The sequence below is a fragment of the Talpa occidentalis genome, unplaced genomic scaffold, assembly GCF_014898055.3.
Source record: "Talpa occidentalis isolate TD23 unplaced genomic scaffold, MPIMG_talOcc4v2.1 talOcc4.7, whole genome shotgun sequence".
Lineage (NCBI taxonomy): Eukaryota > Metazoa > Chordata > Mammalia > Eulipotyphla > Talpidae > Talpa > Talpa occidentalis.
In genome coordinates, this window is record NW_023605083.1 from 368,534 (window position 1) to 390,862 (window position 22,329).

The 22,329-nt window shown below is 71.6% G+C and overlaps 6 protein-coding genes across 7 annotated transcripts; 5 read left to right on the forward strand and 1 right to left on the reverse strand.

Moving 5' to 3' along the window:
- Positions 1 to 46: 46 nt before the first annotated feature.
- TMEM203 (transmembrane protein 203) lies at positions 47 to 1,461 on the forward strand. The gene has a single exon (XM_037492458.2). It carries the CDS (start codon positions 56 to 58, stop codon positions 464 to 466), a length of 411 nt encoding a protein of 136 aa, XP_037348355.1. The 5' UTR covers positions 47 to 55; the 3' UTR covers positions 467 to 1,461.
- Positions 1,462 to 4,072: 2,611 nt separating this feature from the next.
- TPRN (taperin) lies at positions 4,073 to 10,664 on the forward strand. 2 transcript variants are annotated; one of them, XR_005121996.2, is made up of 5 exons: positions 4,073 to 5,785; positions 9,674 to 9,881; positions 9,973 to 10,079; positions 10,161 to 10,549; positions 10,650 to 10,664. XR_005121996.2 is itself a non-coding variant. In XM_037493936.1 (4 exons), exons 1-4 carry the CDS (start codon positions 4,073 to 4,075, stop codon positions 10,221 to 10,223), a joined length of 2,091 nt encoding a protein of 696 aa, XP_037349833.1. In that variant the 3' UTR covers positions 10,224 to 10,576. The 2 variants fall into 2 exon arrangements, 1 of the variants encoding a protein (XP_037349833.1); XM_037493936.1 differs by lacking the exon at positions 10,650 to 10,664 and having other exon boundaries at positions 10,161 to 10,576.
- Positions 10,665 to 11,334: 670 nt separating this feature from the next.
- On the reverse strand, positions 11,335 to 12,448 carry SSNA1 (SS nuclear autoantigen 1). Its single transcript, XM_037493938.2, has 3 exons — positions 12,319 to 12,448; positions 11,947 to 12,146; positions 11,335 to 11,853 (listed from the first exon to the last, which is right to left on the reverse strand). The coding sequence occupies exons 1-3, from the start codon at positions 12,368 to 12,370 to the stop codon at positions 11,746 to 11,748; spliced, it is 360 nt and encodes a 119-aa protein (XP_037349835.1). The 5' UTR covers positions 12,371 to 12,448; the 3' UTR covers positions 11,335 to 11,745.
- Positions 12,449 to 12,563: 115 nt separating this feature from the next.
- Positions 12,564 to 18,051, forward strand: ANAPC2 (anaphase promoting complex subunit 2). Its single transcript, XM_037493904.2, has 13 exons — positions 12,564 to 12,688; positions 12,852 to 13,474; positions 14,255 to 14,387; positions 14,896 to 15,070; positions 15,252 to 15,371; positions 15,692 to 15,809; positions 15,922 to 16,103; positions 16,290 to 16,431; positions 16,540 to 16,615; positions 16,715 to 16,918; positions 17,107 to 17,236; positions 17,332 to 17,567; positions 17,653 to 18,051. Exons 1-13 carry the CDS (start codon positions 12,581 to 12,583, stop codon positions 17,863 to 17,865), a joined length of 2,460 nt encoding a protein of 819 aa, XP_037349801.1. The 5' UTR covers positions 12,564 to 12,580; the 3' UTR covers positions 17,866 to 18,051.
- Positions 18,052 to 19,240: 1,189 nt separating this feature from the next.
- TMEM210 (transmembrane protein 210) lies at positions 19,241 to 20,247 on the forward strand. The gene is made up of 4 exons (XM_037494366.2): positions 19,241 to 19,405; positions 19,558 to 19,693; positions 19,885 to 19,914; positions 20,008 to 20,247. Exons 1-4 carry the CDS (start codon positions 19,318 to 19,320, stop codon positions 20,198 to 20,200), a joined length of 447 nt encoding a protein of 148 aa, XP_037350263.1. The 5' UTR covers positions 19,241 to 19,317; the 3' UTR covers positions 20,201 to 20,247.
- A 750-nt stretch (positions 20,248 to 20,997) lies between these two features.
- Positions 20,998 to 22,026, forward strand: LRRC26 (leucine rich repeat containing 26). The gene is given in 3 exon segments (XM_037495380.1): positions 20,998 to 21,095; positions 21,097 to 21,656; positions 21,746 to 22,026. Coding segments are annotated over 3 exon segments (939 nt in total).
- The last annotated feature ends 303 nt before the right edge of the window (positions 22,027 to 22,329 follow it).

A 22,329-nucleotide genomic window follows, 5' to 3' on the forward strand; every position in this document is an offset into this window, starting at 1 on the left:
GCGCGCCGGGGGCGGGGGCCGGGGCGGCGGGCGGGGCCCGCGCGCGGCCGGCGCGATGCTCTTCTCGCTGCGGGAGCTGGTGCAGTGGCTGGGCTTCGCCACCTTCGAGGTGTTCGTGCACCTGCTGGCGCTGCTGGTGTTCTCCGTGCTGCTGGCGCTGCGCGTGGACGGCCTGGCCCCCGGCCTCACCTGGTGGAACGTGTTCGTGCCCTTCTTCGCCGCTGACGGGCTCAGCACCTACTTCACCACCATCGTGTCGGTGCGCCTCTTCCAGGACGGGGAGAAGCGGCTGGCGGTGCTGCGCCTCTTCTGGGTCCTCACGGTTCTCAGCCTCAAGTTCGTCTTCGAGATGCTGCTGTGCCAGAAGCTGGTGGAGCAGACTCGGGAGCTCTGGTTCGGGCTGATCACGTCCCCGGTCTTCATCCTCCTGCAGCTGCTCATGATCCGCGCCTGCCGGGTCAACTAGCCCCGCGCCGGGCCGCAGGCGGGGGTCGGGGAGGCTGACGGCCCGCCCGCGCGCGGTCTCGCTTCCACCGCGCCGGAGGAGACGTCTGGGCCCGAAAGCCCCGCCAGCCGTGCCCCGCGGAGCGCCGGGTTTTCTCCAGCCAGGCATGTCTGATTTCCTCAGCAGGGCTGCAAGAGCAGCCTGACCCCCAGACTGTGCTTGTGCTTGGAGCAGCTAACCCTGAACCCAGAGCTTGAGGAGGGCCCCAGGCCAACGCCCCTGAACTCCTTTGACAACTGAAAACTGTGGAGAAGAGAAGTGGCCCCATGGGCCCAGGGTGTATTTGTGGATACTGGGAAAGTACTCTCGTGAGAAGGCTTTAGAGCTGCACTTGGGAATGTTCTCTGGCCAGCAGCTGACCTACGAGCTCTTTGCCCCATCCATCCATCTAGCAAGACTTCCTTAGATGCTTGAGCTCTAAAAAGTTGGCGAAAACCAGCTTGTCGCGCACCCCCCCCCCCCCAGCCACTAGGGACGGCGGTCCTTTCTTCAACCCACCCCAGCAGACAGCAGTGTGTTGGATAAGCTCCACTGGGACCCTGTCCAGAGACCTGCCACCCGTGGAAGGAACTTTGCTGTCAAGGCACTTGCTTGGCTTGCTGTGTCTCGACTGCCCTCCCACCCTGCTGCCGCCACTGTTTGCGCACCTTGGACAGGTTGAGGCCCTGGAGGTAGAGAGGAGCAGGCGCTCTGATGTCCGCAGGCATCGAGACCCGCCAGTGGGAGTCTGCGGATGGCCTGGGCCCACACCTGTGGACCTGAGTGTGGTCCGCAAATGGATGTTAGTCAGGTGCCAAACAAGAACATTTGCTGAGATGAAAATAAAATAAGAGAATGTTTTGCTGAAATGTGGTGTTTGTCTGAGCTGTGAATAAGATGAATGTCCAAACCCCCGCCGTCATGTGTCGCTGGTGATGCTAAGTTTGTAGGGGGCTGGAACCAGCCAGAGTTTCTTGGGTAGATTTGAGGGGAACAGATGTTCCCTGGGAGGATACTGTCTCTCACTCTGGGAGGCCTGTCAGGGCGTGTCAAGGACCCCGAACAGTCGGGGGGTGTCTGGCCCTCACGCTAGTATGTGGTCTCTGGGCTGTGCTCATTTTCCAGGGCAGGGTCAGCACATCTGGCCTGAGTCTGCTCTTATGTGCCTATCAGCTGGGAGTGCATGTGCCTTCAGTGTACCCGTCTGTCCTGGCACCACTGGCCTGTGGTTGGCTTGGTCTCTGTTGTGCTTGGGTGGGGGTGTGAGGGATGTTCCGAGCATTCTGGGTGTCTACCAGCTGCCAGGAGCCATGCCGCTCCTGACAGCCAAAGCGGCTCTAGACTTTGCCAAGCCTTCTGAGCGAAGAAGCTGCCCGTGGGGACCAGTGGGCTACAATACTTACTGTCTGCCCATTGCAGGTTTGCAGACCCTTGCTCCAGTGAAGCAGCTTTGTGACCCTCACCTGGGATACATGCTTGGACCGCAGGCTGGTAGGGCTGCCCCCCAGCGGCAGGACTGCCCCCTTCCCAGGACTGGCCTAACCTGAGTCAAAGCCGGCTACCAGCTCATCTGTGGGGCGGCGTTCCTCCTTGGGTTATGTGTTTTGTTACCCATTTAATTCTGGCTGTCGGTGGTCAAGCAGTCTTGAGACTGAGAAGGGCTGGTGTGCTGCTGCGGGGGTAATTGGAGGAGAGTGCAGAGGACCAGGACATCAGCCTGCTGGGAGCTGGAGTCTGTCTGCTTGCGCTTGAGCAAGCGCAGGAGGGAGGCAGTGGCAGGTGGGGGCGGCTGCAGGCTGCTGTGGGACCTGGAGGCAGAGGGGCACCCAGGAGGACACCTGCCCCGCCTCAGCGGGAGCCCGGCCCTCGTGGGGCGAGCAGGTGGGGGCGTCGCGCCTCCACTGGGCACCTCTGACCATGGGGCAGCGGAGGAGAGGAGGAGGCATCTGTGGGTGGGGGCCGCTGTGCCCGAGGGAGTGGCGGGCCCTCGCAGCCCTGGTGGCACGGGGGCCAGGAGGTGTGCCCAGTGGAGTCAGCGGCGGCCGCGAACAGCCTGGGGATGGAACAGACACCGGGGGCCGGGCTTCGCCCTGGCGCGGCCCTGCTCTCCGCTGGCAGCCCTGGGGCCACTCGTGTGCGGGGAAGGGGACCACGGGGTGCGGTGAGCCCCGAACAGCACGGCGCCGAGTCGGTTCCGGAGCGGCCAGGCCGCGACCCCCGGCGTCGAGGGGGGCTGCAGGGTCGGCCTGGGGTCGGGCGGGAGCGAGGGGCCGGGCGGGAGGGGGCAGCAGGCTCAGCCTCCGGGTCCTGTGGCTCCGGCTCGACGGGGAAGGCCCTGGCCCGGCCCAGGTCACCGGCGCTGCGGGGCCCCGGGGTCAGGCGGGGGCTGCCCCCCGCCCGGGCGCCGCGGACCCAGGGCGCAGGGGCGGAAGCGGGGCCGCCAATGAGCGCGCGAGGCGTGGGGGCGGGGCCGCCCCCGTGACGGCTGGGCCTGGAGCCCCGCGGGAAGGGCGCCGTCCGCCGCGCCGCGGCCCCGCTTCCGCCCTCGGCGGGCCGCCCCCACGGCGCGGAGTGGGCGTGGCCTAACGGGCCTCCCCCGTCGGGGCGGGCCTCGGCCTCGGCCAAGGGCGGTGGCGGGGCGGGGCCGAAAGGGTCTCCCCCCCATGGGGGCGGAGGGGCGTGGCCGAAGGGCCTCCCCCCAATGGGCAGTGGAGGGGGCGTGGCCTAAGGGTCTCCCCCCAATAGGCGGTGGTGGGGCGGGGCCGAAGGGCCTCCCCCAATGGGGGCGGCGGGGCGGGGCCGGAAGGGCCTCCCCCAATGGGCAGTGGCGGGGGCGTGGCCGAAGGGCCTCCCCCAATGGGGGCGGAGGGGCGGGGCCGAAGGGCCTCCCCCAATGGGGGCGGCGGGGCGGGGCCGAAGGGCCTCCCCCAATGGGGGCGGCGGGGCGGGGCCGAAGGGCCTCCCCCAATGGGGGCGGCGGGGCGGGGCCGAAGGGCCTCCCCCAATGGGGGCGGCGGGGCGGGGCCGGAAGGGCCTCCCCCAATGGGGGTGGCGGGGCGGGGCCGGAAAGGCCTCCCCCAATGGGCAGTGGCGGGGGCGTGGCCGAAGGGCCTCCCCCAATGGGGGCGGCGGGGCGGGGCCGAAGGGCCTCCCCCAATGGGGGCGGCGGGGCGGGGCCGAAGGGCCTCCCCCAATGGGGGCGGCGGGGCGGGGCCGAGGGGCCTCCCCCAATGGGGGCGGCGGGGCGGGGCCGAAGGGCCTCCCCCAATGGGGGCGGCGGGGCGGGGCCGAAGGGCCTCCCCCAATGGGGGCGGCGGGGCGGGGCCGAAGGGCCTCCCCCAATGGGGGTGGCGGGGCGGGGCCGGAAAGGCCTCCCCCAATGGGCAGTGGCGGGGGCGTGGCCGAAGGGCCTCCCCCAATGGGGGTGGCGGGGCGGGGCCGAGGGGCCTCCCCCAATGGGGGCGGCGGGGCGGGGCCGAAGGGCCTCCCCCAATGGGGGCGGCGGGGCGGGGCCGCGCGAAGGCGGGCGGCGGGCGGCGGCCCGGCAGTTCCCGGCGCGCGCTGGCCCCGGCGGCGGCGGCTCGGACCATGGCGGGCCTGGGGCGGCCGGGCCCGGGGCCGCGGCCCGCGCTGCCCGCCTGGCAGCGGGAGGTGCTGGAGCGGAAGCGGGCCAAGCGGGCGGCCCTGGGCGCGGGCGGCGAGGCGGCGGCGCCGGAGCGGCGGGCGCTGGCGGACAGCCCGGGCCCGCTGCGCGAGAACCCGTTCGTGCGGCTGGAGGCGGCGCGGCGGCGCGGGGCGCGGCGGGGCGCGGGCGCGGGCGCGGGCGCGGCGGGGCCGCCGCCGCCGGAGCTGTTCCGCCGCGTGCCGGGCGTGCGCACCATCCGCGCCGACAACATCCTCATCATCGAGTCGGCGCCCGGCTTCGCGCCCGGCCCCGGCCCCCGCCCCGGCCCCGGCCCCGGCCCGCCGCCCGCCGCCCGCGTCCGCGCCGCCGAGGTGCTGGTGCTCGAGGCGCCGCCGCCCGGCCGCGTCAGCCGCCTGCTGCAGAAGTTCGACCCGCCGGCCGCGCCGCGCCCCCGCGGGAGCCCGGAGCGCGGCCGCCCCCCGCCGCCCGCCGGCCCCGGCCCCGGCCCCGGCCCCGCCGGCGCGCGCGCGGCCGGCCCCGACCCGGAGCGCCGCGGTGCGGGGCCGGGCGCGCGGCGCGGCGCCTTCCTGCAGAAGACGGGCAGCAACTCCTTCACCGTCCACCCCCGCGGCCTGCCCCGCGACGGGCCCGCCGCCCCGGCCGGCGCTGCCAACGGCCCCGCGGACGCCGCGCCCGGCCCGGCCCAGTGGAAGCCAAAGGTGGAGTCGGGGGCGCCCCCTCTCCGCCCGCCCCCCAGCCCCCGGACCCCCGGTGCCACTCCAGCCGCGCCCGGCCCTGCCAGTGCCACTCCCGGCCAGCGCCGGGGCGTCTCCGCGGCCACCAGCGCCAACGACTCCTTCGAGATCCGGCCGGCCGCCAAGCCCGACCCGGACGCCATCCCCGCCGGGGACCTGCAGGCCCGGGCCTTGGCCAGCCTCCGCGCGAACTCCAGAAACTCCTTCTTGTTCGTCCCCAAGAGCAAGACTGCCCCGGCCCCCCCTCCCCAGCGGAGCCCTTCCGAGGGGCCGCCCGAGGAGCAGGCGGGCTGGGCCTCCCGGCACCGGCAGGGAGAAGGCCGGCGGGTGCCTGGAGCGGACGGCTCGCCTGCCCCCCGGAGGAGTGTCTTGGGGGCTGAGGAGGGGGCCGGCCCCAGGCCCGCTGCTGCCCTCCTGGACCAGGCTGTTAGGTGGCCGAGGCCATCCTCGCCACCCCCATCCCCCAGGGCTGCTTCTGAAGCAGAAACTGCCCAGGGCTCTGGGGTTCCTGGCTTGACAAAGAATGGTGGGGAGCCTGGGAGGCCAGGACTGCCCATCACCTTCATTGATGAAGTGGACTCAGAGGATGAGGCCCCCCAAGAAGCCAAACTGCCCTGTTCGGGGATCAGTGCCCCTCCCCAGTACCACCCGCACCCCACTGGACCTGGGCACCCGGCGGAGCTCCTGCGCAGAGGCGGCCACACCTTCGTGGTGGTGCCCAAGAGGAAGCCAGGGCCCCTGCAGGCGAATGGGGAGGCCAGGCCAGAGGGTGCTGAGGCGGAGCAGGCGGGCAGCCTCCCGGAGCCCCCGGCCGCCCCACTGAAGAAGCGCTACCCCGCTGCGCACGAGATCGAAGTGATAGGCGGCTACCTCGCCCCGCAGAGGTCCTGCCTCAGCAAAGCTGGCGCCTCGCGGAAGAAGGTCAGAGACCAGGCATGGTGGTGGTGGGGGTCACGGGGGCCACTGCTGCCCTGGAGGGGGTGCTGAGTGGGAGGAGTACCTGCCCTGGCCCGGGAGCACTGGCCTGCTGCTCTGCCCCGCGCCTGCCCATCCTCCCAGCCCAGCACTGGGCCTGTTCCCTGTGGACAGTCCTGGGGGAAGAGCCCTGGGTCCCTCGATGGCCCAGGAGGAGACAGCCCGGCCTGGCCTCCTGGACCTCCAGCCGGGCTGGCGAAAGGCCCTGCGCTGGAGAGAGCGGGGCTAAGGCTTTGGGGTCTGTGCTGCCTGCTGGCCTGGGCACAGCCCTGGCAGCCTCTGGGGGCTCCCCGGGGCGTGTTGGCCCAGGCTCCACAGGACCCGGTGGTGTGTGTACGGGGCTCAGGGTTCGTGCCAGCTCTGGCCTGAGCCTCAGGGGTGGTGATGACGACCCCCTTGTCGGGGAGGAGGCGCTCAGGCAGAGACACCCAGATCCAGGGCTCAGGAGCCCCAACCCCTTGCCCAGTGGCCTGGAACCCTCTGACCCAGAGACACGTTCCTCACATTCTTCCTGCTGCTCCAGTGCGGGGTCCAGCCCCGGGGCAGATTCCAAGGGCAGCTGGCAGCACCCCACCTGCCCTGCCCAGAACCCGGAACCCAGACCGCTGGGGTCTGGCTCATCCCTGAGGCCCCACCCCTCCTCAGGGGACCTGGACCCCGTCTGTCGCTGCCCCACGGCTGCTTTTGATCTGCCTCCCCCCCACTTCCTGCCTGGATGGCCTTGGCCGCACCCTGTGTCATCCTCTCCTCCTGGGTGAGGCCTCAGGCTCCCAACAGCCCCACCTGCCCAGTCAGGCCTTCACGCCCAGCCCCCTGCTCTGCTCTAGCTGGCCCTGCCTCGCCTCGCCTCGCCTGCCTCGGTGCCGGGGCCCGTCTTGCCTGAGTGTGGTCGCACGGCCCCTGCCATCACCGGCCCCTCCCCTGGCCCCCCGTCTTGCTTCCTGACCCTTGGCCCTGCCGCCCTGGGAGGCGGTCCTAGAAGCAGGGGTGGTGGCAGCTCCATCACAGACAGGGAATGGCTCGCGGCCACACCCCGGCCTGGCTTCCTTTGCCGCCAGCCTGCCTTTTCCTGGGACCGGACGTCCGCTTCCGAGCCCGGTCTCCTGCCCCAGCAGGGCAGGGCTGTGGCTGGCACTGTGGCCGGCCGGGGTGGGAAGGCAGGGCCGGTGGGACAGGTGGTGGTGGTGGGAGAAGCTGGCCGGCCGTGCGTGGTGGGGGGCTAGACCCGCTTGGCCAGTCTCCGTGCCAGCCGAGGGGTTGGGGGTCCAGATGGCTGAGATCAGGCCTGGCCGAGCAGTCGACGGGGCACCGCCAGGGCAGCAGGCCAGCCAGCTGCCCTGCCCTGATGGAGCCTGGATGCGCGTGGGGGCAGGCGTGGGGCTGCCCAGGTCTTCAGCGTGGATGGCTTGTTGGGGCCGGCCCTGTCTGCTGCCCCTCCCCGGGCAGCCCTCCTGCCTGACCCTCCGGGCCTCACCCCGGCCACTGCTTTGGGTGGCTGTCCTGCCGTCCCGGCCCCACAGGGCTGAGGTGGGCTGGTGGCCAGTGGGACCCTGGGGCCCGGTGCTCACTTGACCCTGGCTGGCCGGCGGGGGGCGGCACTGGCGCCTCTTCCCCGGGATGGGCGGCTGGCCGGAGAGGCGTCCGGGGGCCTGCTGGCCAGATGCGCCGTGCTGTGCCTGGGCCAGATTTGAGGATAAGGGCCCTCCTGGCCAGCCAGGTGCCCAGCCGGCCTGCCCGGCAGGCACAGGACCCTACTTAGCCCTTCTCAGAATCAGCACGCGTTCCCTTCCCGCCTCCCCTCCCGGCCCGGGACTACTGTGGGTGTTCTGGCCGCACCCCGCTCTGGCTGGTGGCCCCAGGCTGTCGTGGGTGGGCTGGCCAGCTGCTCTCCACACCCCGGGGCCTTCCCCCTCGGTGAGGTGCCACCTGCCTGGCTCCTCCTCCCTCCCCTTTGCCCTCGCCCTCCTCCCTGCTGGTCCTTGCCTCAGTTCCAGCATCCCTGGGGCGACCCTCCCCACACCCTGTGCCTCTGCTCGCACCTGCGGTGCACACCAGCACCCCAACCTTGCTGGCCTAGTCACCTCAGCCTCAGCTGTGCTGACCCGGGGCCCTGGGAGTTAGGAGGATGCTCCCGGGGTCCCCACAGGGAACCCCCAACTGGTTCTTCTGGAGCTGAGGCCCCAGGAGCAGGCCTGGACCTTGGCGCCCAGCTCTGCCGGGAAGGCCTGTCTCCGGCTGATCTGGAGCGGGGGCGGGGCCGCACCTGGGCAGGTGGGGGATGGGCGCAGCAGGTGTGTGCTGGGGAGCAGGGGCAGGCTGGACTGGCCGGGCCCGGCGCGGCTGGGTGGTGCGGCCGGGCAGAGGGCTGAGCGAGCCGGGAGTCCTGCGCGGCGGGCAAAGTCCTCAGGATGGCCAGGTGGGGCCTGTGCTGGCTCCTGCCACACCCTCCCGCCCTTCCTGTCTGCGGGGTGGGGAGCCAGTCCCCCAGCAGCAGGAGTCACGAGGTGCTGGGGGGGGGCAGCCCCGTAGGGAGTGGGGCCCCAGCTGGGCGCAGACAGGCCTGTGAGTGCCGCCCCGCCCCCCCAGGCCAGGGGCTGGTCATGTGGACTAATGAGGGCAGCTAATCCACTGGCAACCAGTGTCCTGGGTCTGCGGCCGCGGGGGGATAGGTCCCGGGGGGGGAGGGGGGGGGGCCGGTGCCGTGTCCCTGGGAGCCTGACTCCGGGGCAGGACCGGACCCCTGGGGGTAGCCCGTCCTGCCCGGGGCCCCTCCTGGACGTGTCGCAGTCAGCCGGATCCCCGCCGCTCACCTGCTGCTGGGACCAGCCTGCTGCCCAGCTGGTGCGGATGTGCGTGCCCTGCAGACGGGGCGCCCGGGGGCTGGCGGACTGGAACGTGGGTCTGTCCCCAGCAGGCCTCTCCGGCACCCCCCACCCCACCCCCCAGCACCAGACCCCGCTGCTGCCTGCCCCGCCCTGTCCCACCATCCCAGGCCTCATATCTAGTGGGGGGGGGGGGGCAGCTCCCGCCTCGGAGGAGGAACCCGAGCCGCCTGCTGGTGTCCTGTGCCCGGAGTTTAATATTTCGAGCAGCAGCAGTGGCGGTGGCAGCGCCAGCGCCCCACCTGCCGCGCGTGGGGCCATATTCATTACCCGCTGGAGGGTGAGCTCTGCGGGCCTGGGACGGGCTTCGGGGCTGTGCAGCTCATTCCGGAAGGCGCGCCTCCTGCCTCCCGCCAGGCGTCCGCGGCCCTGACTGGGGCGAGGAGCAGGCGGGTGAGGTTGTGCTGGGCGGCGGGGGTGGCTGGTGCCCTAGGTAGGCCCCGTCAAGTCGGCGTGGTACAGCAGAGTGGGGTGATGGCACTGGGGGGCCACCTTCCTGGGGCCGGGGGCTGTAGCGTATGCGGTGGCCTTGGGTGGAACAGCCTTGGCAGCCTCGGGGCCCATGCTCGCAGGGGTGGGCAGGATGGCGGGGTGCCCAGGGAACTGGACACAAGCCCCGTCCTGGGCCTGCCCTGCAGCGGGAGACTCACCTGGTGCGGTGTGCTCCCGAGGTGGCCGTCCCTGATCCTGGGAGTGGCCATGGACACTCTGGGCAACCCCTCAGCTTCGGGCTCCGGTTCCTCAAGGGGTGGGTGCCTGGGGTGCTGACCTAGGTTGGCCGTGGGCGGGATTCAACCCTGCCGGGGTCTGTGTGGCCGGGCCTGCGGGGTCTAGGCAGAGGGGGTTCTGGGGGGCAGCCTCCCAAGCTCCAAAGGGCCGCCCGTGGGAGTGGTCTCTGCCAGGCTAGGTCTGGCTGGCCCCTAGCTTAGCCTTGCCGACACCCCGCCCCCAGATGAAGATCTCTTTCAACGACAAGAGCCTGCAGACCACCTTCGAGTACCCTTCTGAGCGCTCCCTGGTGCAGGAGGAGGGAGCAGGGGATCTGGAGGAGGATGATGATGGTTCTGGCTCTGAGGGGGCCGCGGAGAATCCCTTTGAGCTCTTCTTGCCCCGAGCCACATTCGTGAGCGACAGCCCCCGGCAGCCAGACAGCAGCTCATGTGAGTGCCCGCCGTGGCGGGGGCCGGGGGGGGATGTGCCTAGAATGCGGTCCGGGCCACACATCCACCTGTCTGTACCCCTGGCCCGCAGGCCTGTCCAGCTACACTCCCAAGCATGCCGTGGCCTTCAGCCAGTGGCAGGAGCAGACGCGGGCACTGCCACTGATCGAGGCTGAGCCCCCACCCGCGGAGGTCATGGTGAGCCAGAGGGGCGCCGGGCAGGGCGGGGCTGGGGAGCCTGGCTGTGCCCCTGGGCTGCATTAGTGCTCCCTCTCTCAGCTCACCCCGGCTGGCCAGAATGACCTCTCGGACTTCCGCAGTGAGCCAGCCCTCTACTTCTGACCCCTGACCTGCCCGGAAGGCTGAACTTCCCCCACCTCGCTGCGCCCTCCTGTTTCCCTCCCTGGGCATTCTGCGCTCCCTCCCAGGGCCTCGCCTAAGACTGCTGCCTATGGAGCAGGTGGTGTGTGGCCAGTGCTGCTGGGCATGGGCTGGCCTGGCTTCGTCTTCAGCAGGACCCAGTGCCCCCCACCCCCACACGCCCTGCAATAAGTGGAGGCCACCCTGTCTCTGACAACTCAATAAACAGCATTGGACGAGGCGGTTTCTGCTTCTCATGACTTGCGCCCGAGAAGCCGTAGGCGTGGGCTCTTCAGGGCTCCCGCGAGGTATAAGCGGACAGGCAGCCGCGTGGGGTGAAGTGGAGGCCAGCTTGGATGTCGTGTTCAAGTTAGGTGGCGGACACAGAGACGTTCCTCTACCTCGCAGGCCCAGACTTTCGACTCCCACAGCCCTAGCAGCTCTGCTCCACCCCCAGCACCCCGTGGCCTAGGACAGGAACCCCATCCGGCCTGTGAGCACCCTGTCTGCCACAGCCCTCCCCAGAATGCATGCAAAATGGGTGCTCGAGCAGCCAGGACCCGGGGAATCTGGGTAGCAGGGGAGGGTGGGCTGCGGCTGCTGGCCTGGGGCTTTCCCTGGAGAAGCAGAAGCCTGGGGAGGGTGGGCATTGCTCAGTGAGGGCGTGCAGGCCTGTGTGCAGTGAGGGTGTGCTCGCCCCTGTGGCTGGGGCGAGCAGCTGGCAGGCCCACCGGCTGCCTTTCAACAGGCTTTAACTGTAGTCTGGTACTAGGGCCACCTGTGACCCAAGCATTGGACGCAGCTGCAAAGCTAAGAAATGCTGCCCAGCCAATCATGGGAAGAGCTGACTCAGGTTCTCTGGGTCCCGGACACCAACGTGCTTCCTCAGCCAGTAGCTTCAGAAGCACCACAGGGCAGACGATCCCAGAGGCACAGCCCTTCCTGGGGTACCCGAGCTCAGGAAGAGCAATCCCGGCGAGGACAAAGTGGCCCAGTGAGACCAGCCTCAGAAAAGCCGCACACCGTGTCCCCCACCCCGCTGCAGCAGCTCTGGCTCTAGCCCTGGCCCGGGGGGTGCCCTGTAGCCGCACGCTCCTGACAGAAGGCAAGTGGCACACAGGTGGAACTGTATGAAAGTGATCTCTATTGATGCCCACAGGCCACAGGCACCAGCGCTGAGGTGGAGGACCCCAGCCCTGCCCCTGCTAGCCTGGCCTGGTTGCTGCTAGTCTGAAAATAGGGCGAGAGAACACCCATAGTGCTCAGGCTGATAACAGGGCTGGCCTGGCAGTCCGCGGGTGTGACTGATTTGGGGAGTGTGGGGCCAGGACCCTCAGGGGGCTTGCCCAGGCTGCCTCCTGTCTGCCAGGGCCGGGGAGTTGGCGGCGAGCTCTTCATACCCAAGACAACGCGACGAGATGACGACCGCTGCGGAGAACACAGACAGACCAGGTGGGGCGAGGCGCCCCAAGTGCGGTGAGGGCTGGCCCCCTCTCGGGGCTCGTCAGCTGTCCTTGCCGCCGCTGCTCTTCTGGTCGGAGGCCGTGGCCTTGGTCAGGTTCCCGGCTTCTCTCTTCAGAACGCTCAGCAGGGTCTGCGAGCTCTCCAAGATCTGGAACAGACGCGAGGCCATCCAGGTTCCCCGGCCCGCCCCTCCCCGAGCAGCGCGGGCCCGCCTCCGGGGTTCCCCGGGCCCCAGTCCCACCTTGAGGTAGGCGGCCTCCGTCTCCGCGATGGTCCGGTCAAACTCGTTGCGAGAGGCGATCTTGCGCGCCAGGTTCTCGTTCACGCGCGCCAGCTTCTCGGTCAGCTGCCGCACCTCGTTCTGCAGCCGCTGCTTCTCGTCCTCCTCCTGCTGGATCTGCCGGGACAGCTCCTCCCGCTTCTGGCACAGCTCCTCGATGCCTGCGGGTGCGGGCGGGCGTGGGCCGGGGCCGGGGGCGTGCCCGGGCCCTCCGTTCGGCGCCCTCCACTCCCGGGCGCGGCGCTGGGCAGGTCCGCCGCCCGCCCCGGCGTCCGGCCGGGACCCCCGCCGCCCCGCCGCCGCCCCTCCGCGCCGCGCCGCGCCGCCGCTCACACTTGACCAGCTCGTTGTTGTAGTTCTGCAGCGCCGCGCCCTGCTGGGTCATGGTCGCCGCCCGGGGGTCCCGCCGCCTCAACCGCCGCTACCGCATCGCCCGCCGCGCCTGCGCACCGCTCCCCGCCGGCGCGCCCGCCCGCGCGTCACCGCTGCGCCTCTCGTGGGGGCGTCACGGCCGCGCGCCGCCTGCGTCATCGCCTCGCGCCGCCTGCGTCATCGCCGCGCGCCGCGCCGGGGGAGTCGGGGCAGGTGGGCGCGGATGGCGGCGGCGGGAGCGGGAGCGGGCGAGCCCGGGCCCGCTCAGGAGCTGCTGGAGGCCTGGAGCACCGTGAGCACCGGGCTGGTGCCGCCGGCCGCGCTGGGGCTGGTGAGGCCCGGGGCCGCGCGCCGGGTGGGGCCGCCCGCCCGGGCCCTGCCCCCCACAGCCTCGCCCGCCCCGCTCCCCTCAGCCCTTCCCGGCCGCCCCGCGCGTCGCGGCCTCCCCTCCCCGCCCGCCGCGGGCTCGGGCCTCACGGCGCTCTGCACTCCAGGCGTCCTCGCGGACCAGCGGGGCGGTCCCGCCCAAGGAGGAGGAGCTGCGGGCGGCGGTGGAGGTCCTGCGGGGCTGCGGCCTGCACTCGGTGCTGGAGGAGTGGTTCGTGGAGGTGCTGCAGAACGACCTGCAGGCCAACATCTCCCCGGAGTTCTGGAACGCCCTGTCCCAGCGCGAGAACCGCGCTGACGAGCCCCAGTGCCTCCTGCTGCTCCTCGACGCCTTCGGCCTGCTGGAGAGCCGCCTGGATCCCTACCTGCGTAGCCTGGAGCTCCTGGAGAAGTGGACTCGCTTGGGCCTGCTGATGGGCACTGGCGCCCAGGGGCTGCGGGAAAAGGTGCACACCACCTTGCGAGGCGTCTTGTTCTTTTCCACCCCTAGAAGTTTCCAGGAGATGATCGAGTGTTTGTACGGGCGCTTTTTGAGAGTCTACATGCAGAGCAAGAGGAAAGGAGAAGGGGGCACAGACCCGGAGCTGGAGGGGGAATTGGACAGCAGGTACGCACGCCGCCGCTACTACCGCCTCCTGCAGAGCCCGCTGTGTGCCGGGTGTGGCAGCGACAAGCAGCAGTGCTGGTGCCGCCAGGCGCTGGAGCAGTTCAATCAGCTCAGCCAGGCCCTGTGAGTACATCTCTGCGTAGCCGTGCTCGCCAGAACCCCTTGCTGCCCAGAACCCCTTGCTCCCCCGGGCCCCACTGGTCTGCAGAGAGCTAGCGAGCTGACCGGGACCTCCTGTCCCGTGCCCAGAGCCATGGAGGGCAGGTCCCCCGGGTCTCAGCTGCGCCTTTACAGACCCTTTTGTGCTGGACGTGAATGTGTTTTTCACGTTACCCGGGCATATCACTCTTCATCCACCCCACACATTTACATGACCCCGCACGTGCCGGGCTGTGCCCAGCTCTGTGTTGTGGTTTGTGGGGGCGGGGTGCCATGGACCTCAAGCCCCGTGGGCACGAGTGGCAGCTCTAGAAGGTGCAGTTGGGCCGATGCGTCGAGCAGCTGCTCCCTCGCTCTCTCAAGGAGAAGGGCGTGGTGGTCGAGCCTGGCCCTGATGTGCAGATACTCCGGCCAGCCTCGGCAGCCTGGTCTGGCAGCAGCAGTGGTTGGGCCAGTCTCAGGCTGGGCGGGGCATGACCCAGGGGCTAACAGATGCAGGAGACCTGAATGTTTCTGTTGGGTACATCCCCACCAACCTACCACAGAAACCTTTGCTCTCACCTTGGGCTGAGGCGGGGGAACAGAGGGTGTCGTTGCTGTTGTCTCCTGGGCTTTGTGTCAGGAGATATGGCGGCGGCGCCTGTGCTTACACGGCGGGGGCGGCCATGTCCTGGCCAGGCAGAAGCGCAGCCAAGGTGCGGGGCAACGTGCATGAGGTGGGGCTCCATGCAGCACTCTCTCTAGACACAGGCTGAGCCTGCTGGAGAGGGTCAGTGCGGAGGCAGTGACCACCACCCTGCGCCGGGTGACCAGGGAGAGGATGGAGGACCGCTGTCGGGGCGAGTTCGAGCGCTCCTTCCTGCGGGAGTTCCACAAGGTGAGCCGGCCCTGGCAGAGCGGTCTTGTGCCGGGCATGGTGTCCTGGCGAGGGGTCTTGGGTGCCGTGCCATTAGCACTCCCTGGTTCTGCCGCTTCCCACTTCTACGCCTGCATGTCTTTGTGTTGCCTTCCAGATGCGGGGTCTGGGCAGGGCCGGCAGCCTGACGGGCGGCCACAAGTAGGAAGCACCCTGTCAGGGCGCTCTCGGGGGTTGGCGGGTCTCGGGCCGTGTTTGGCTCCGTGTCTTCCACGGGCTAACCCCGTGCTGGTGGAGCGCTCTGGCTGCGCTCGGCCCGTGCCCTGACATGTTTGTCCGTCAGGTGAGACAAGCACCTGCCCAGCTCTGCGCCAGCGCCGTGGCCGGACAGAGGTCTGCAGGCCGGTGTCCTGTGTAGGCCTTGATACTCCCTCAGGCCCCTTTGTGCGGGCTCCCCCGCACCCTAGCCACCTTGGCCCCTGTGCCCGGCAGCTTGTGGCTCAGCCTGCCCTTCCCCTGTGCCCCGCAGTGGATCGAGAGGGTGGTCGGCTGGCTGGGCAAGGTGTTCCTGCAGGACGGCCCCGCCAGGCCCGCCTCCCCCGAGGCCGGAGCTACCTTGCGCCGTTGGCGCTGCCATGTGCAGCGCTTCTTCTACCGCATCTACGCCGGCCTGCGCATCGAGGAGCTGTTCAGCATCATCCGAGGTCGGCTGGCCCCTCCGGTCTCAGCGCGTGCGCTCTCCGGGGCTGGGCTGGGGCAGGGCGCGCGTGGGGAGGCAGTTGTGGCCTCTTGTGGGTGCACGCAGGCGTGGGGGGGCACCTGACCCCCGGCCAGCGTCCTTCGTCACCCCGGCGGGGCAGGGGGGTGAGCGCCATCCCCCCGCAGACTTCCCGGACTCCCGGCCGGCCGTCGAGGACCTCAAGTACTGCCTGGAGAGGACTGACCAACGGCAGCGGCTGCTCCTGTCCCTCAAGGCTGCCCTGGAGACGAGGCTCCTGCACCCAGGTGCCCCCCCGCCCCCATGCCCGGGGCTCGAGAGGCAGCGGGTTCAGAAGTGGCTCTGTGTGGGGCTCGCGGCCTGTGTTTCACCCTCGGGTGAGGGGTCGCGGCGGGACACATGTCAGTGGGGCGGAGTGGCACGTCCTCCCTCGGAGCAGAACGCCTCGGGATGGGGAGCATGGGCCTTGGAGAGTTCTGGAGAAAGGGAGGTGAGGTGGGGCGAAGGGGGAGTTCGCACTGTCCCCTGGGGACCGGGGTCACGGGGATGGCCCAAGCCCCGTGTGCGGCCTGGCGCGCCTCTGTCAGCCGTGCCCCCCCCCCCGCAGGTGTGAACACGTGTGACATCATCACTCTCTACATCTCGGCCATCAAGGCGCTGCGCGTGCTGGATCCCTCCATGGTCATCCTGGAGGTGGCCTGCGAGCCCGTCCGCCGATACCTGAGGTGGGACCAGGCCTGCGCCGGGCGCCGGGAGGCGCATCTCCTGCTGGCCGGCCCTGGCCGCCCTGTGCACGGGCATGGCCTCGGGGGCTGTGAGCGCCCCTTTGCCCTGCAGGACGCGCGAGGACACGGTGCGGCAAATCGTGGCCGGGCTGACGGGGGACTCGGACGGGACCGGGGACCTGGCTGTCGAGCTGTCTAAGACGGACCCAGCCAGCCTGGAGACCGGCCAGGACAGCGAGGACGACTCCGGGGAGCCGGAGGACTGGGTCCCCGACCCTGTGGACGCTGACCCAGGTCGGCGCCGGCGGGGCCGGCTTGGCGGGGGCTCCTGTGGGGCTGGCGGCCTGGCCTCGGGGGTGGGCACGTGTGCCCTGGGGCTTGGGGGGGGTGCAGGGGCCGGGCCCACCCCGCCGGGTCCCCGGGGGCTCTGTGGCGGAAGCCCGAGGACGCCCCTATGCCAGCGTGCCCCGCCACGTGCAGGGCAGCCCAGCTCCAGGCGCCGCTCCTCCGACATCATCAGCCTGCTGGTCAGCATCTACGGCAGCAAGGACCTCTTCATCAACGAGTACCGCTCGCTGCTGGCCGACCGCCTGCTGCACCAGTTCAGCTTCAGCCCCGAGCGGTGAGGCTGCGCGGCCCCGGGGCTCCCCCTGCTGGCCCCAGCTCTGGGCGACTGGCTGGCCCCCGAAGCCTGCTCCTCCGCGCGCCCCTCAGAGCTGTGTTCTCGCAGGGAGATCCGCAACGTGGAGCTGCTGAAGCTGCGCTTCGGGGAGGCCCCCATGCACTTCTGCGAGGTCATGCTGAAGGTGGGTGCAGCCCCCCTCCACCCCGCCGGTCCTGGACAGCCCCCGCAGGACAAGGCAGATCCCTCCTAGCTCACCGCCCTGGACGGCCCCTCCCCCCAGGACATGGCGGACTCCCGCCGCATCAATGCCAACATCCGGGAGGAGGACGAGAAGCGGCCGGAGGAGGAGCAGCCGCCGTTCGGGGTCTACGCCGTCATCCTGTCCAGCGAGTTCTGGCCGCCTTTCAAGGAGGAGAAGCTGGAGGTCCCGGAGGCCATCAAGGAGGCCCTGGAGGCCTACTGCAAGAAGTACGAGAAGCTGAAGGTAGGCGGGTGGCCCCGTGCCCTGTGCCGGCCCTCCTTCCCGCAGCCCTGCGCCTCCTGAGACCCTGCCCGTCCCCTCGCTGGTCTGTTCCGGGGACGGGCACTCGGGCCCTGCCCGCCCCCCAGGAACCTGCGGGCGCACTCGCTGGCCCCAGGCCTCTGCTGCCCTGACCCCACCCCGCCCCGCAGGCCATGCGGACCCTCAGCTGGAAGCACACCTTGGGGCTGGTGACCATGGATGTGGAGCTGGCGGACCGCACGCTCTCCGTGGCGGTCACCCCCGTGCAGGCCGTGGTCCTGCTGTACTTCCAGGACCAAGGTGAGCGGGCACCACCCTGCTCTGGCCACGGGGGGCAGGCCGGGCACCCCGAGTGGCTGGCAGCAGCCCTGCCCATCCCTTTCCTGCGCCCACAGCCAGCTGGACACTGGAGGAGCTGAGCAAGGCCGTGAAAATGCCCGCGGCGCTGCTGCGGCGCCGCATGTCCGTGTGGCTGCAGCAGGGCGTGCTGCGGGAGGAGCCCCCCGGCACCTTCTCGGTGGTGGAGCAGGAGCGGCCCCAGGACCGGGACAGCATGGTGCTGCTGGACAGCGACGATGAGAGTGACTCGGGCATGGCCTCCCAGGCCGACCAGAAGGAGGAGGAGCTGCTGGTGCGGGCGGGCGGCGCCAGGGCAGGGGCGGGGGCCGGCGGCGGGACCAGGCGCCCCACTGAGCCCTGGCTGCACTGTCCCCCAGCTCTTCTGGACGTACATCCAGGCCATGCTGACCAACCTGGAGAGCCTGTCCCTGGAGCGCATCTACAGCATGCTGCGCATGTTCGTGGTCACCGGACCCGCGCTGGCTGAGATCGACCTGCAGGAGCTGCAGGGCTTCCTGCAGAAGAAGGTGCGGGACCAGCAGCTGCTCTACGCCGCGGGCGTCTACCGCCTGCCCAAGAGCTGCGGCTGAGGCAGCGCCCCGCCTGCCACCGGCCCCGCCACCCCGCAGAGTAAAGCCCGTGGTTCCCCGTCTCCCGTGCTTTGCCAGCTTCGCGCGCCCCCAGACACTCGTGGCCCAGGCCCTGCTGAGATCAGCCCGTGCACACCGGCGGGACGGGGCCGGGCTCCCCCAGGGCAGGGCAGGGCAGTGTAGCCGTGTAGCCACATGGGCCTCCAACCCCAGGGCACAGGCCTGTCTGGTCCCACCTGGGTGCGCTTCAGCCAGGCCTCTAGGCATGGAAGGGGGTGGGGGCGCCCGAGGGCCTGCCTTTGCGCGGGGCGTGCCGTGCCGACTTTCCTGCTCTGAGCCTGGCGTGCAGCCAGGCGTCCACGTCTGGGGGTGGGGCGGTGCCACGGGATGCAGGACAGCTCTGCCCCCTGGAGTGGGGCTTCCACAGCCGGACCTTCCTGAAGCTCACAGGCGGGTGGGCCTGGGCGCAGCTGAGCTGTGTGTGCCGGCCTCAGGCCAGGGACTGCCTGCTGCCCCAGATGCCCTCCCAGCCCCCAGCATCCACATGCAGGGCCCCTGCGCTGTGCCTGTTCCTCCCGGGACCCGCCTTGCTCCAGGCTGCCGCCTGCCACGGGTTGGAAGGGAAAGGGTTACCCACCCCCACCCCTGGCGGGCCCTGCCTGGCAGCATGTTGGGCACACCTTGTCCTGACAGGACGGGAGCCTGCTGGACCGGCCAGGCAGGGTGGTGCTGCCAGCCCCGCACCTGCTCCGGCTGCTGCGCTGGGCCCCGACAGTGTTGCTGCCTCACAGAGGCGTGCCCGGGGCTACCCGCTGTCCCCCCAGGAGGGCACCTGTGCCAGGGAGCAGGAAAGTCCCTGGGGCCCCAGTGGGTGGCACACCCACCCTGCAGGTCACCCGGGTGTGCCTTTCCTGTTGCTGCTGGCAGCTCCGCGTAGGGCCTGGGGGGTGGGGAGGCCGAGGCTCCCTCACGCTGGGCCGGGCAGCGCGAGCCGGGTCCCTGAGCAGCTGGGAGGGCGGGTGGGTCCGACGTGGCCCCGGGCTCCTCCACTTGTTTGGGGCGCCGCAGGCCTTGGGAGTCTGCAGCGTGCCGGCACAAGGGCCTTGTGTGTGTGCCCAGCCTTCGTGGCGCCCAGCTGGAGCCCCTGTCCCGAGAGGCCCCTGTGGCTGGGCCGCCTGCCCTTGGGACTTCCCGTGGCTCCTGGCCACCGTCGCCCCAGGGCCAAGTGCAGCTTTGCTTGCAAGGACCGCTCCCCAAGATCATGCAGCCCACTGCTGCCTGGGCCTCGGGCCGGCTCCTGTCCACCCCGGCTGCCCCGGGGCGGCTTGATCCGGGCGCCCGAGGGCGGCTCCACCTGGGCCCTGCCCCCACCTGCCCTGCTTCAGCCCTACTGTGAGGTCAGCGCCTTCCAATGAGTTGTGGCCAGAGGTGTGCGGTGGGGCCCGGCTGGACATGGCCCCCCGTCCCCAGCTTGACTCTTGCCTGCTCGGCATCCCCCTTGGTCTGATAGGCTTGTCCCTTTCGCTCATCCCTGCAGCAGGTGCCTCCTGCCCCAGTCCCCCCTCCGGCCAGCACGCCTCCCTTGCCTGGGCCCATCGGGCGCCCCTGTGTCTGGGGGCGGCCGGGGCGGGGGATGGGGGCGGGCCTGGGGCCCTCTGCCGGGGGTGACGGCCACCCGGCCTGTCTCTGCAGCTGCGGCCAACTGCGAGTGCGGTCTGGGCCTCAGCCGCGAGGCCCTCATCGCCCTGATTGTGGTGCTGGCCGGCGTCAGCGCCAGCTGCTTCTGTGCCCTGGTCATCGTGGTCGTTGGCGTCATGCGCTCCAAGGGGTGGGTGAGCCCCAGGTGGGCCCGGGCTGTGCTGCCTGCGCTGGCCCTATGGGCCCCGGGGTCGGGGGAGCGTGGCCTCTGTGGGCGGGGGCTGTCAGCAGGGCTCGGGGGCCACGTCCAGGAGAGCCGGGCAGGGCGAGGAGCAGAGTCAGGCCCCTGGAGGGATTCACGCCCACCTTTGTGCCCCCCAGTGAGAAGTGCCTCGGAGAGATGGACAGCAGGTGAGTGGCTCCCGAGGAGGGCCGGCCGGGCCCCTGCTCTGGGAGGCCAGGCTCGGGCCCGGCTGGCCAGCACGACCCGGTGGTGTCATGCAGGTTGGTGGGGCACTTCGGGGTCCAGGAAGATCGCATGGACCTGCGCTCGGTGCGTGTACAGTCCCACCTCGTGGACCCCCGGCTGGAGGGCTGCGTGATGCCAGCCCTGGAGAGCCGGGGCCTGGTGGCCATGGACTCCATGACGGCCTCGCTGACCATGGAGGAGCGGTCCGCCTCGCCAGCCCCCTCCTGAGCAGGGCTGGGGCAGCCGGGGCGGGGGATTAAACGCTAGCTAGTGACCCTGCGCTGTCCTCTCCACCGGCCCCTGCGGAGGCCCGTCAGCTGCGCCGGGGGTGGCGAGGAGGTGGGCACCCCCTTTCTCCCCACGCCAGACACCACTGTGCACGGGGTGGACAGGGAGCCCCGCCCCTGGGTTGGCGCTCAGGCTGGGGCCTCAGTCCAGCTCCCCTCCTGCCTCCTCCTGCTGCTTTGTCCTGGGCCCCTGGGCGTCCGGCCCCGCCCCGGCAACTCCCAGCGCCCGGCCCCACCCACATTGGCTCCTGGAGGTTCTGGGAGTCCTGGGGGGGCAGTTGGGGAGACTCTGCTTCCCCTGCGTCAGGGACACCCGCCGCTTGTCCCTGGGCCGTGTCTGCCCTGCCGGTCGTCCCCCGGTCATCCTGTGGGGGTCTGCGTGTGCGCGTGCTAGGCTCACTGCGGAGCCCGGGGGACTGGCAGGTTGGGGTGAGGAGCAGGGCACCGCGTGGCTTTGGGGTGCTGCTTTGAGCTCAGCGGGTGCCGTTCCCGCCTCCGTGCGCGGCGGTGGACGCTGCGGGCAGGGGCGGGGGCTGCCAGCTCCGCGGCAGGTACAGGGCGGACAGGATCCCGGAGCTCCGGGACAGGTGGCTGGCCGGGCAGAGCGCTGGCCGCGTGCCCAGCCCCCGCCCCGGGCGCGGGACCAGCCGTGGGGCAGGACCTGCCGGCTCTCTGGCCCGAGCGCGGACACTCGGCGCGGGCGGGCTCGGGAGACGCGGGCTGCGGGCCGCTGCCCCCATGCGGCGCCCCGCTCTCTCGCGGCTGCCGCCGCCGCTGTGGCTGCTGCTGCTGTGGTCGAGGCCGGCCTGGGACCAGACGCCCGCGGCGGCCGCCCCGGGGGACCCCGCGCTGCCCCGAGGCGTGCGCGTGCGCGCCGGGCGGCCTGGCCAACTGCTCGGGGCGCGCGCTGCCCGCCGTGCCCGCGGGGCTGACCCCGCACGTGCGCGCGCTGCTGCTGGACCGCAACCGCGTGCGCGCGCTGCCTGCCCGCGCCTTCGAGGGCGCGGCCGCGCTGCAGCGCCTGGACCTGCGCGAGAACGGGCTGCGCCGGCTGCACGCGCGGGCCTTCTGGGGCCTGGGCGCGCTGCAGCTGCTCGACCTCAGCGCCAACCAGCTGGCGGTGCTGGCGCCCGGCACCTTCCAGCCGCTGCGCTCGCTGCGCGCCCTCGCGCTGACCGGCAACCGGCTGGCGCGCCTGGAGCCCGCGGCGCTGGGCGCGCTCCCGCTGCTGCGCGCGCTCAGCCTGCAGGACAACGAGCTGGAGGCGCTCGCGCCGGGCCTGCTGGCCGGCCTGCCCGCGCTCCGCACGCTGCGCCTGCGCGGGAACCCCTGGGTCTGCGGCTGCCGCCTGCGCCCCCTCTGCGCCTGGCTGCGCCGGCACCCGCGCCCGGCGCCAGGTGAGCCCTCGGGGCCGGGGGCGCGCGGGGGGACGCGGGCCGCGGCCGCTGCGGCCGCCCGACGCCTGACGCCGCGCCCTGTCCCGCAGACGCCGAGACCGCGCAGTGCGCGGCGCCCGGGCTCCCGACGCCCACCGCCCTGGCCGCGCTCCCCGACGCCGCCTTCGCGCACTGCGGGCGGCCGCTCTCCGCGCGGGACCTGGCCGTGGCCTGCGCGCTCGGCCCCGGCTCCTTCCTCGCCAGCCTGGCCGCCTGCCTCGCGCTGGGCGCCGCGGTCACCGCCTGCCGCGCGCGCCGCCGCCGCCCCGAGGCCCGCCGCGCGCCGAGGAGACCCCCGGGCCCCGGGCCCCCCGCCGCGGGCCCCGCCTGAGCCGTCGGGGCTGCGCGCCCCGCCCCGCCCCCGCCCCCCCGCCCCCGCCCCCCGCAGGCGCAGCAACGACACGGACGCAGTTTCGCGACATTCCTTTAGGCATCACCTGGGCACACACCGGGGCGGGGGCGCCCGGGGCCGGGCCGGGCTGCGCGCGGGCGAGGGGAAGGCACGGCCGGGCCGGGGGCGGGAGGCTGGGCCTGTACAAGGGGGCGGGGGGCGGGCGGGCGGCGGACAGTCCCGGGCGGGCGGGCGGGCGGGCGTGGGGCCGCCGTCCTGGGCTGCGCGCTCCGCCCTCCCCAG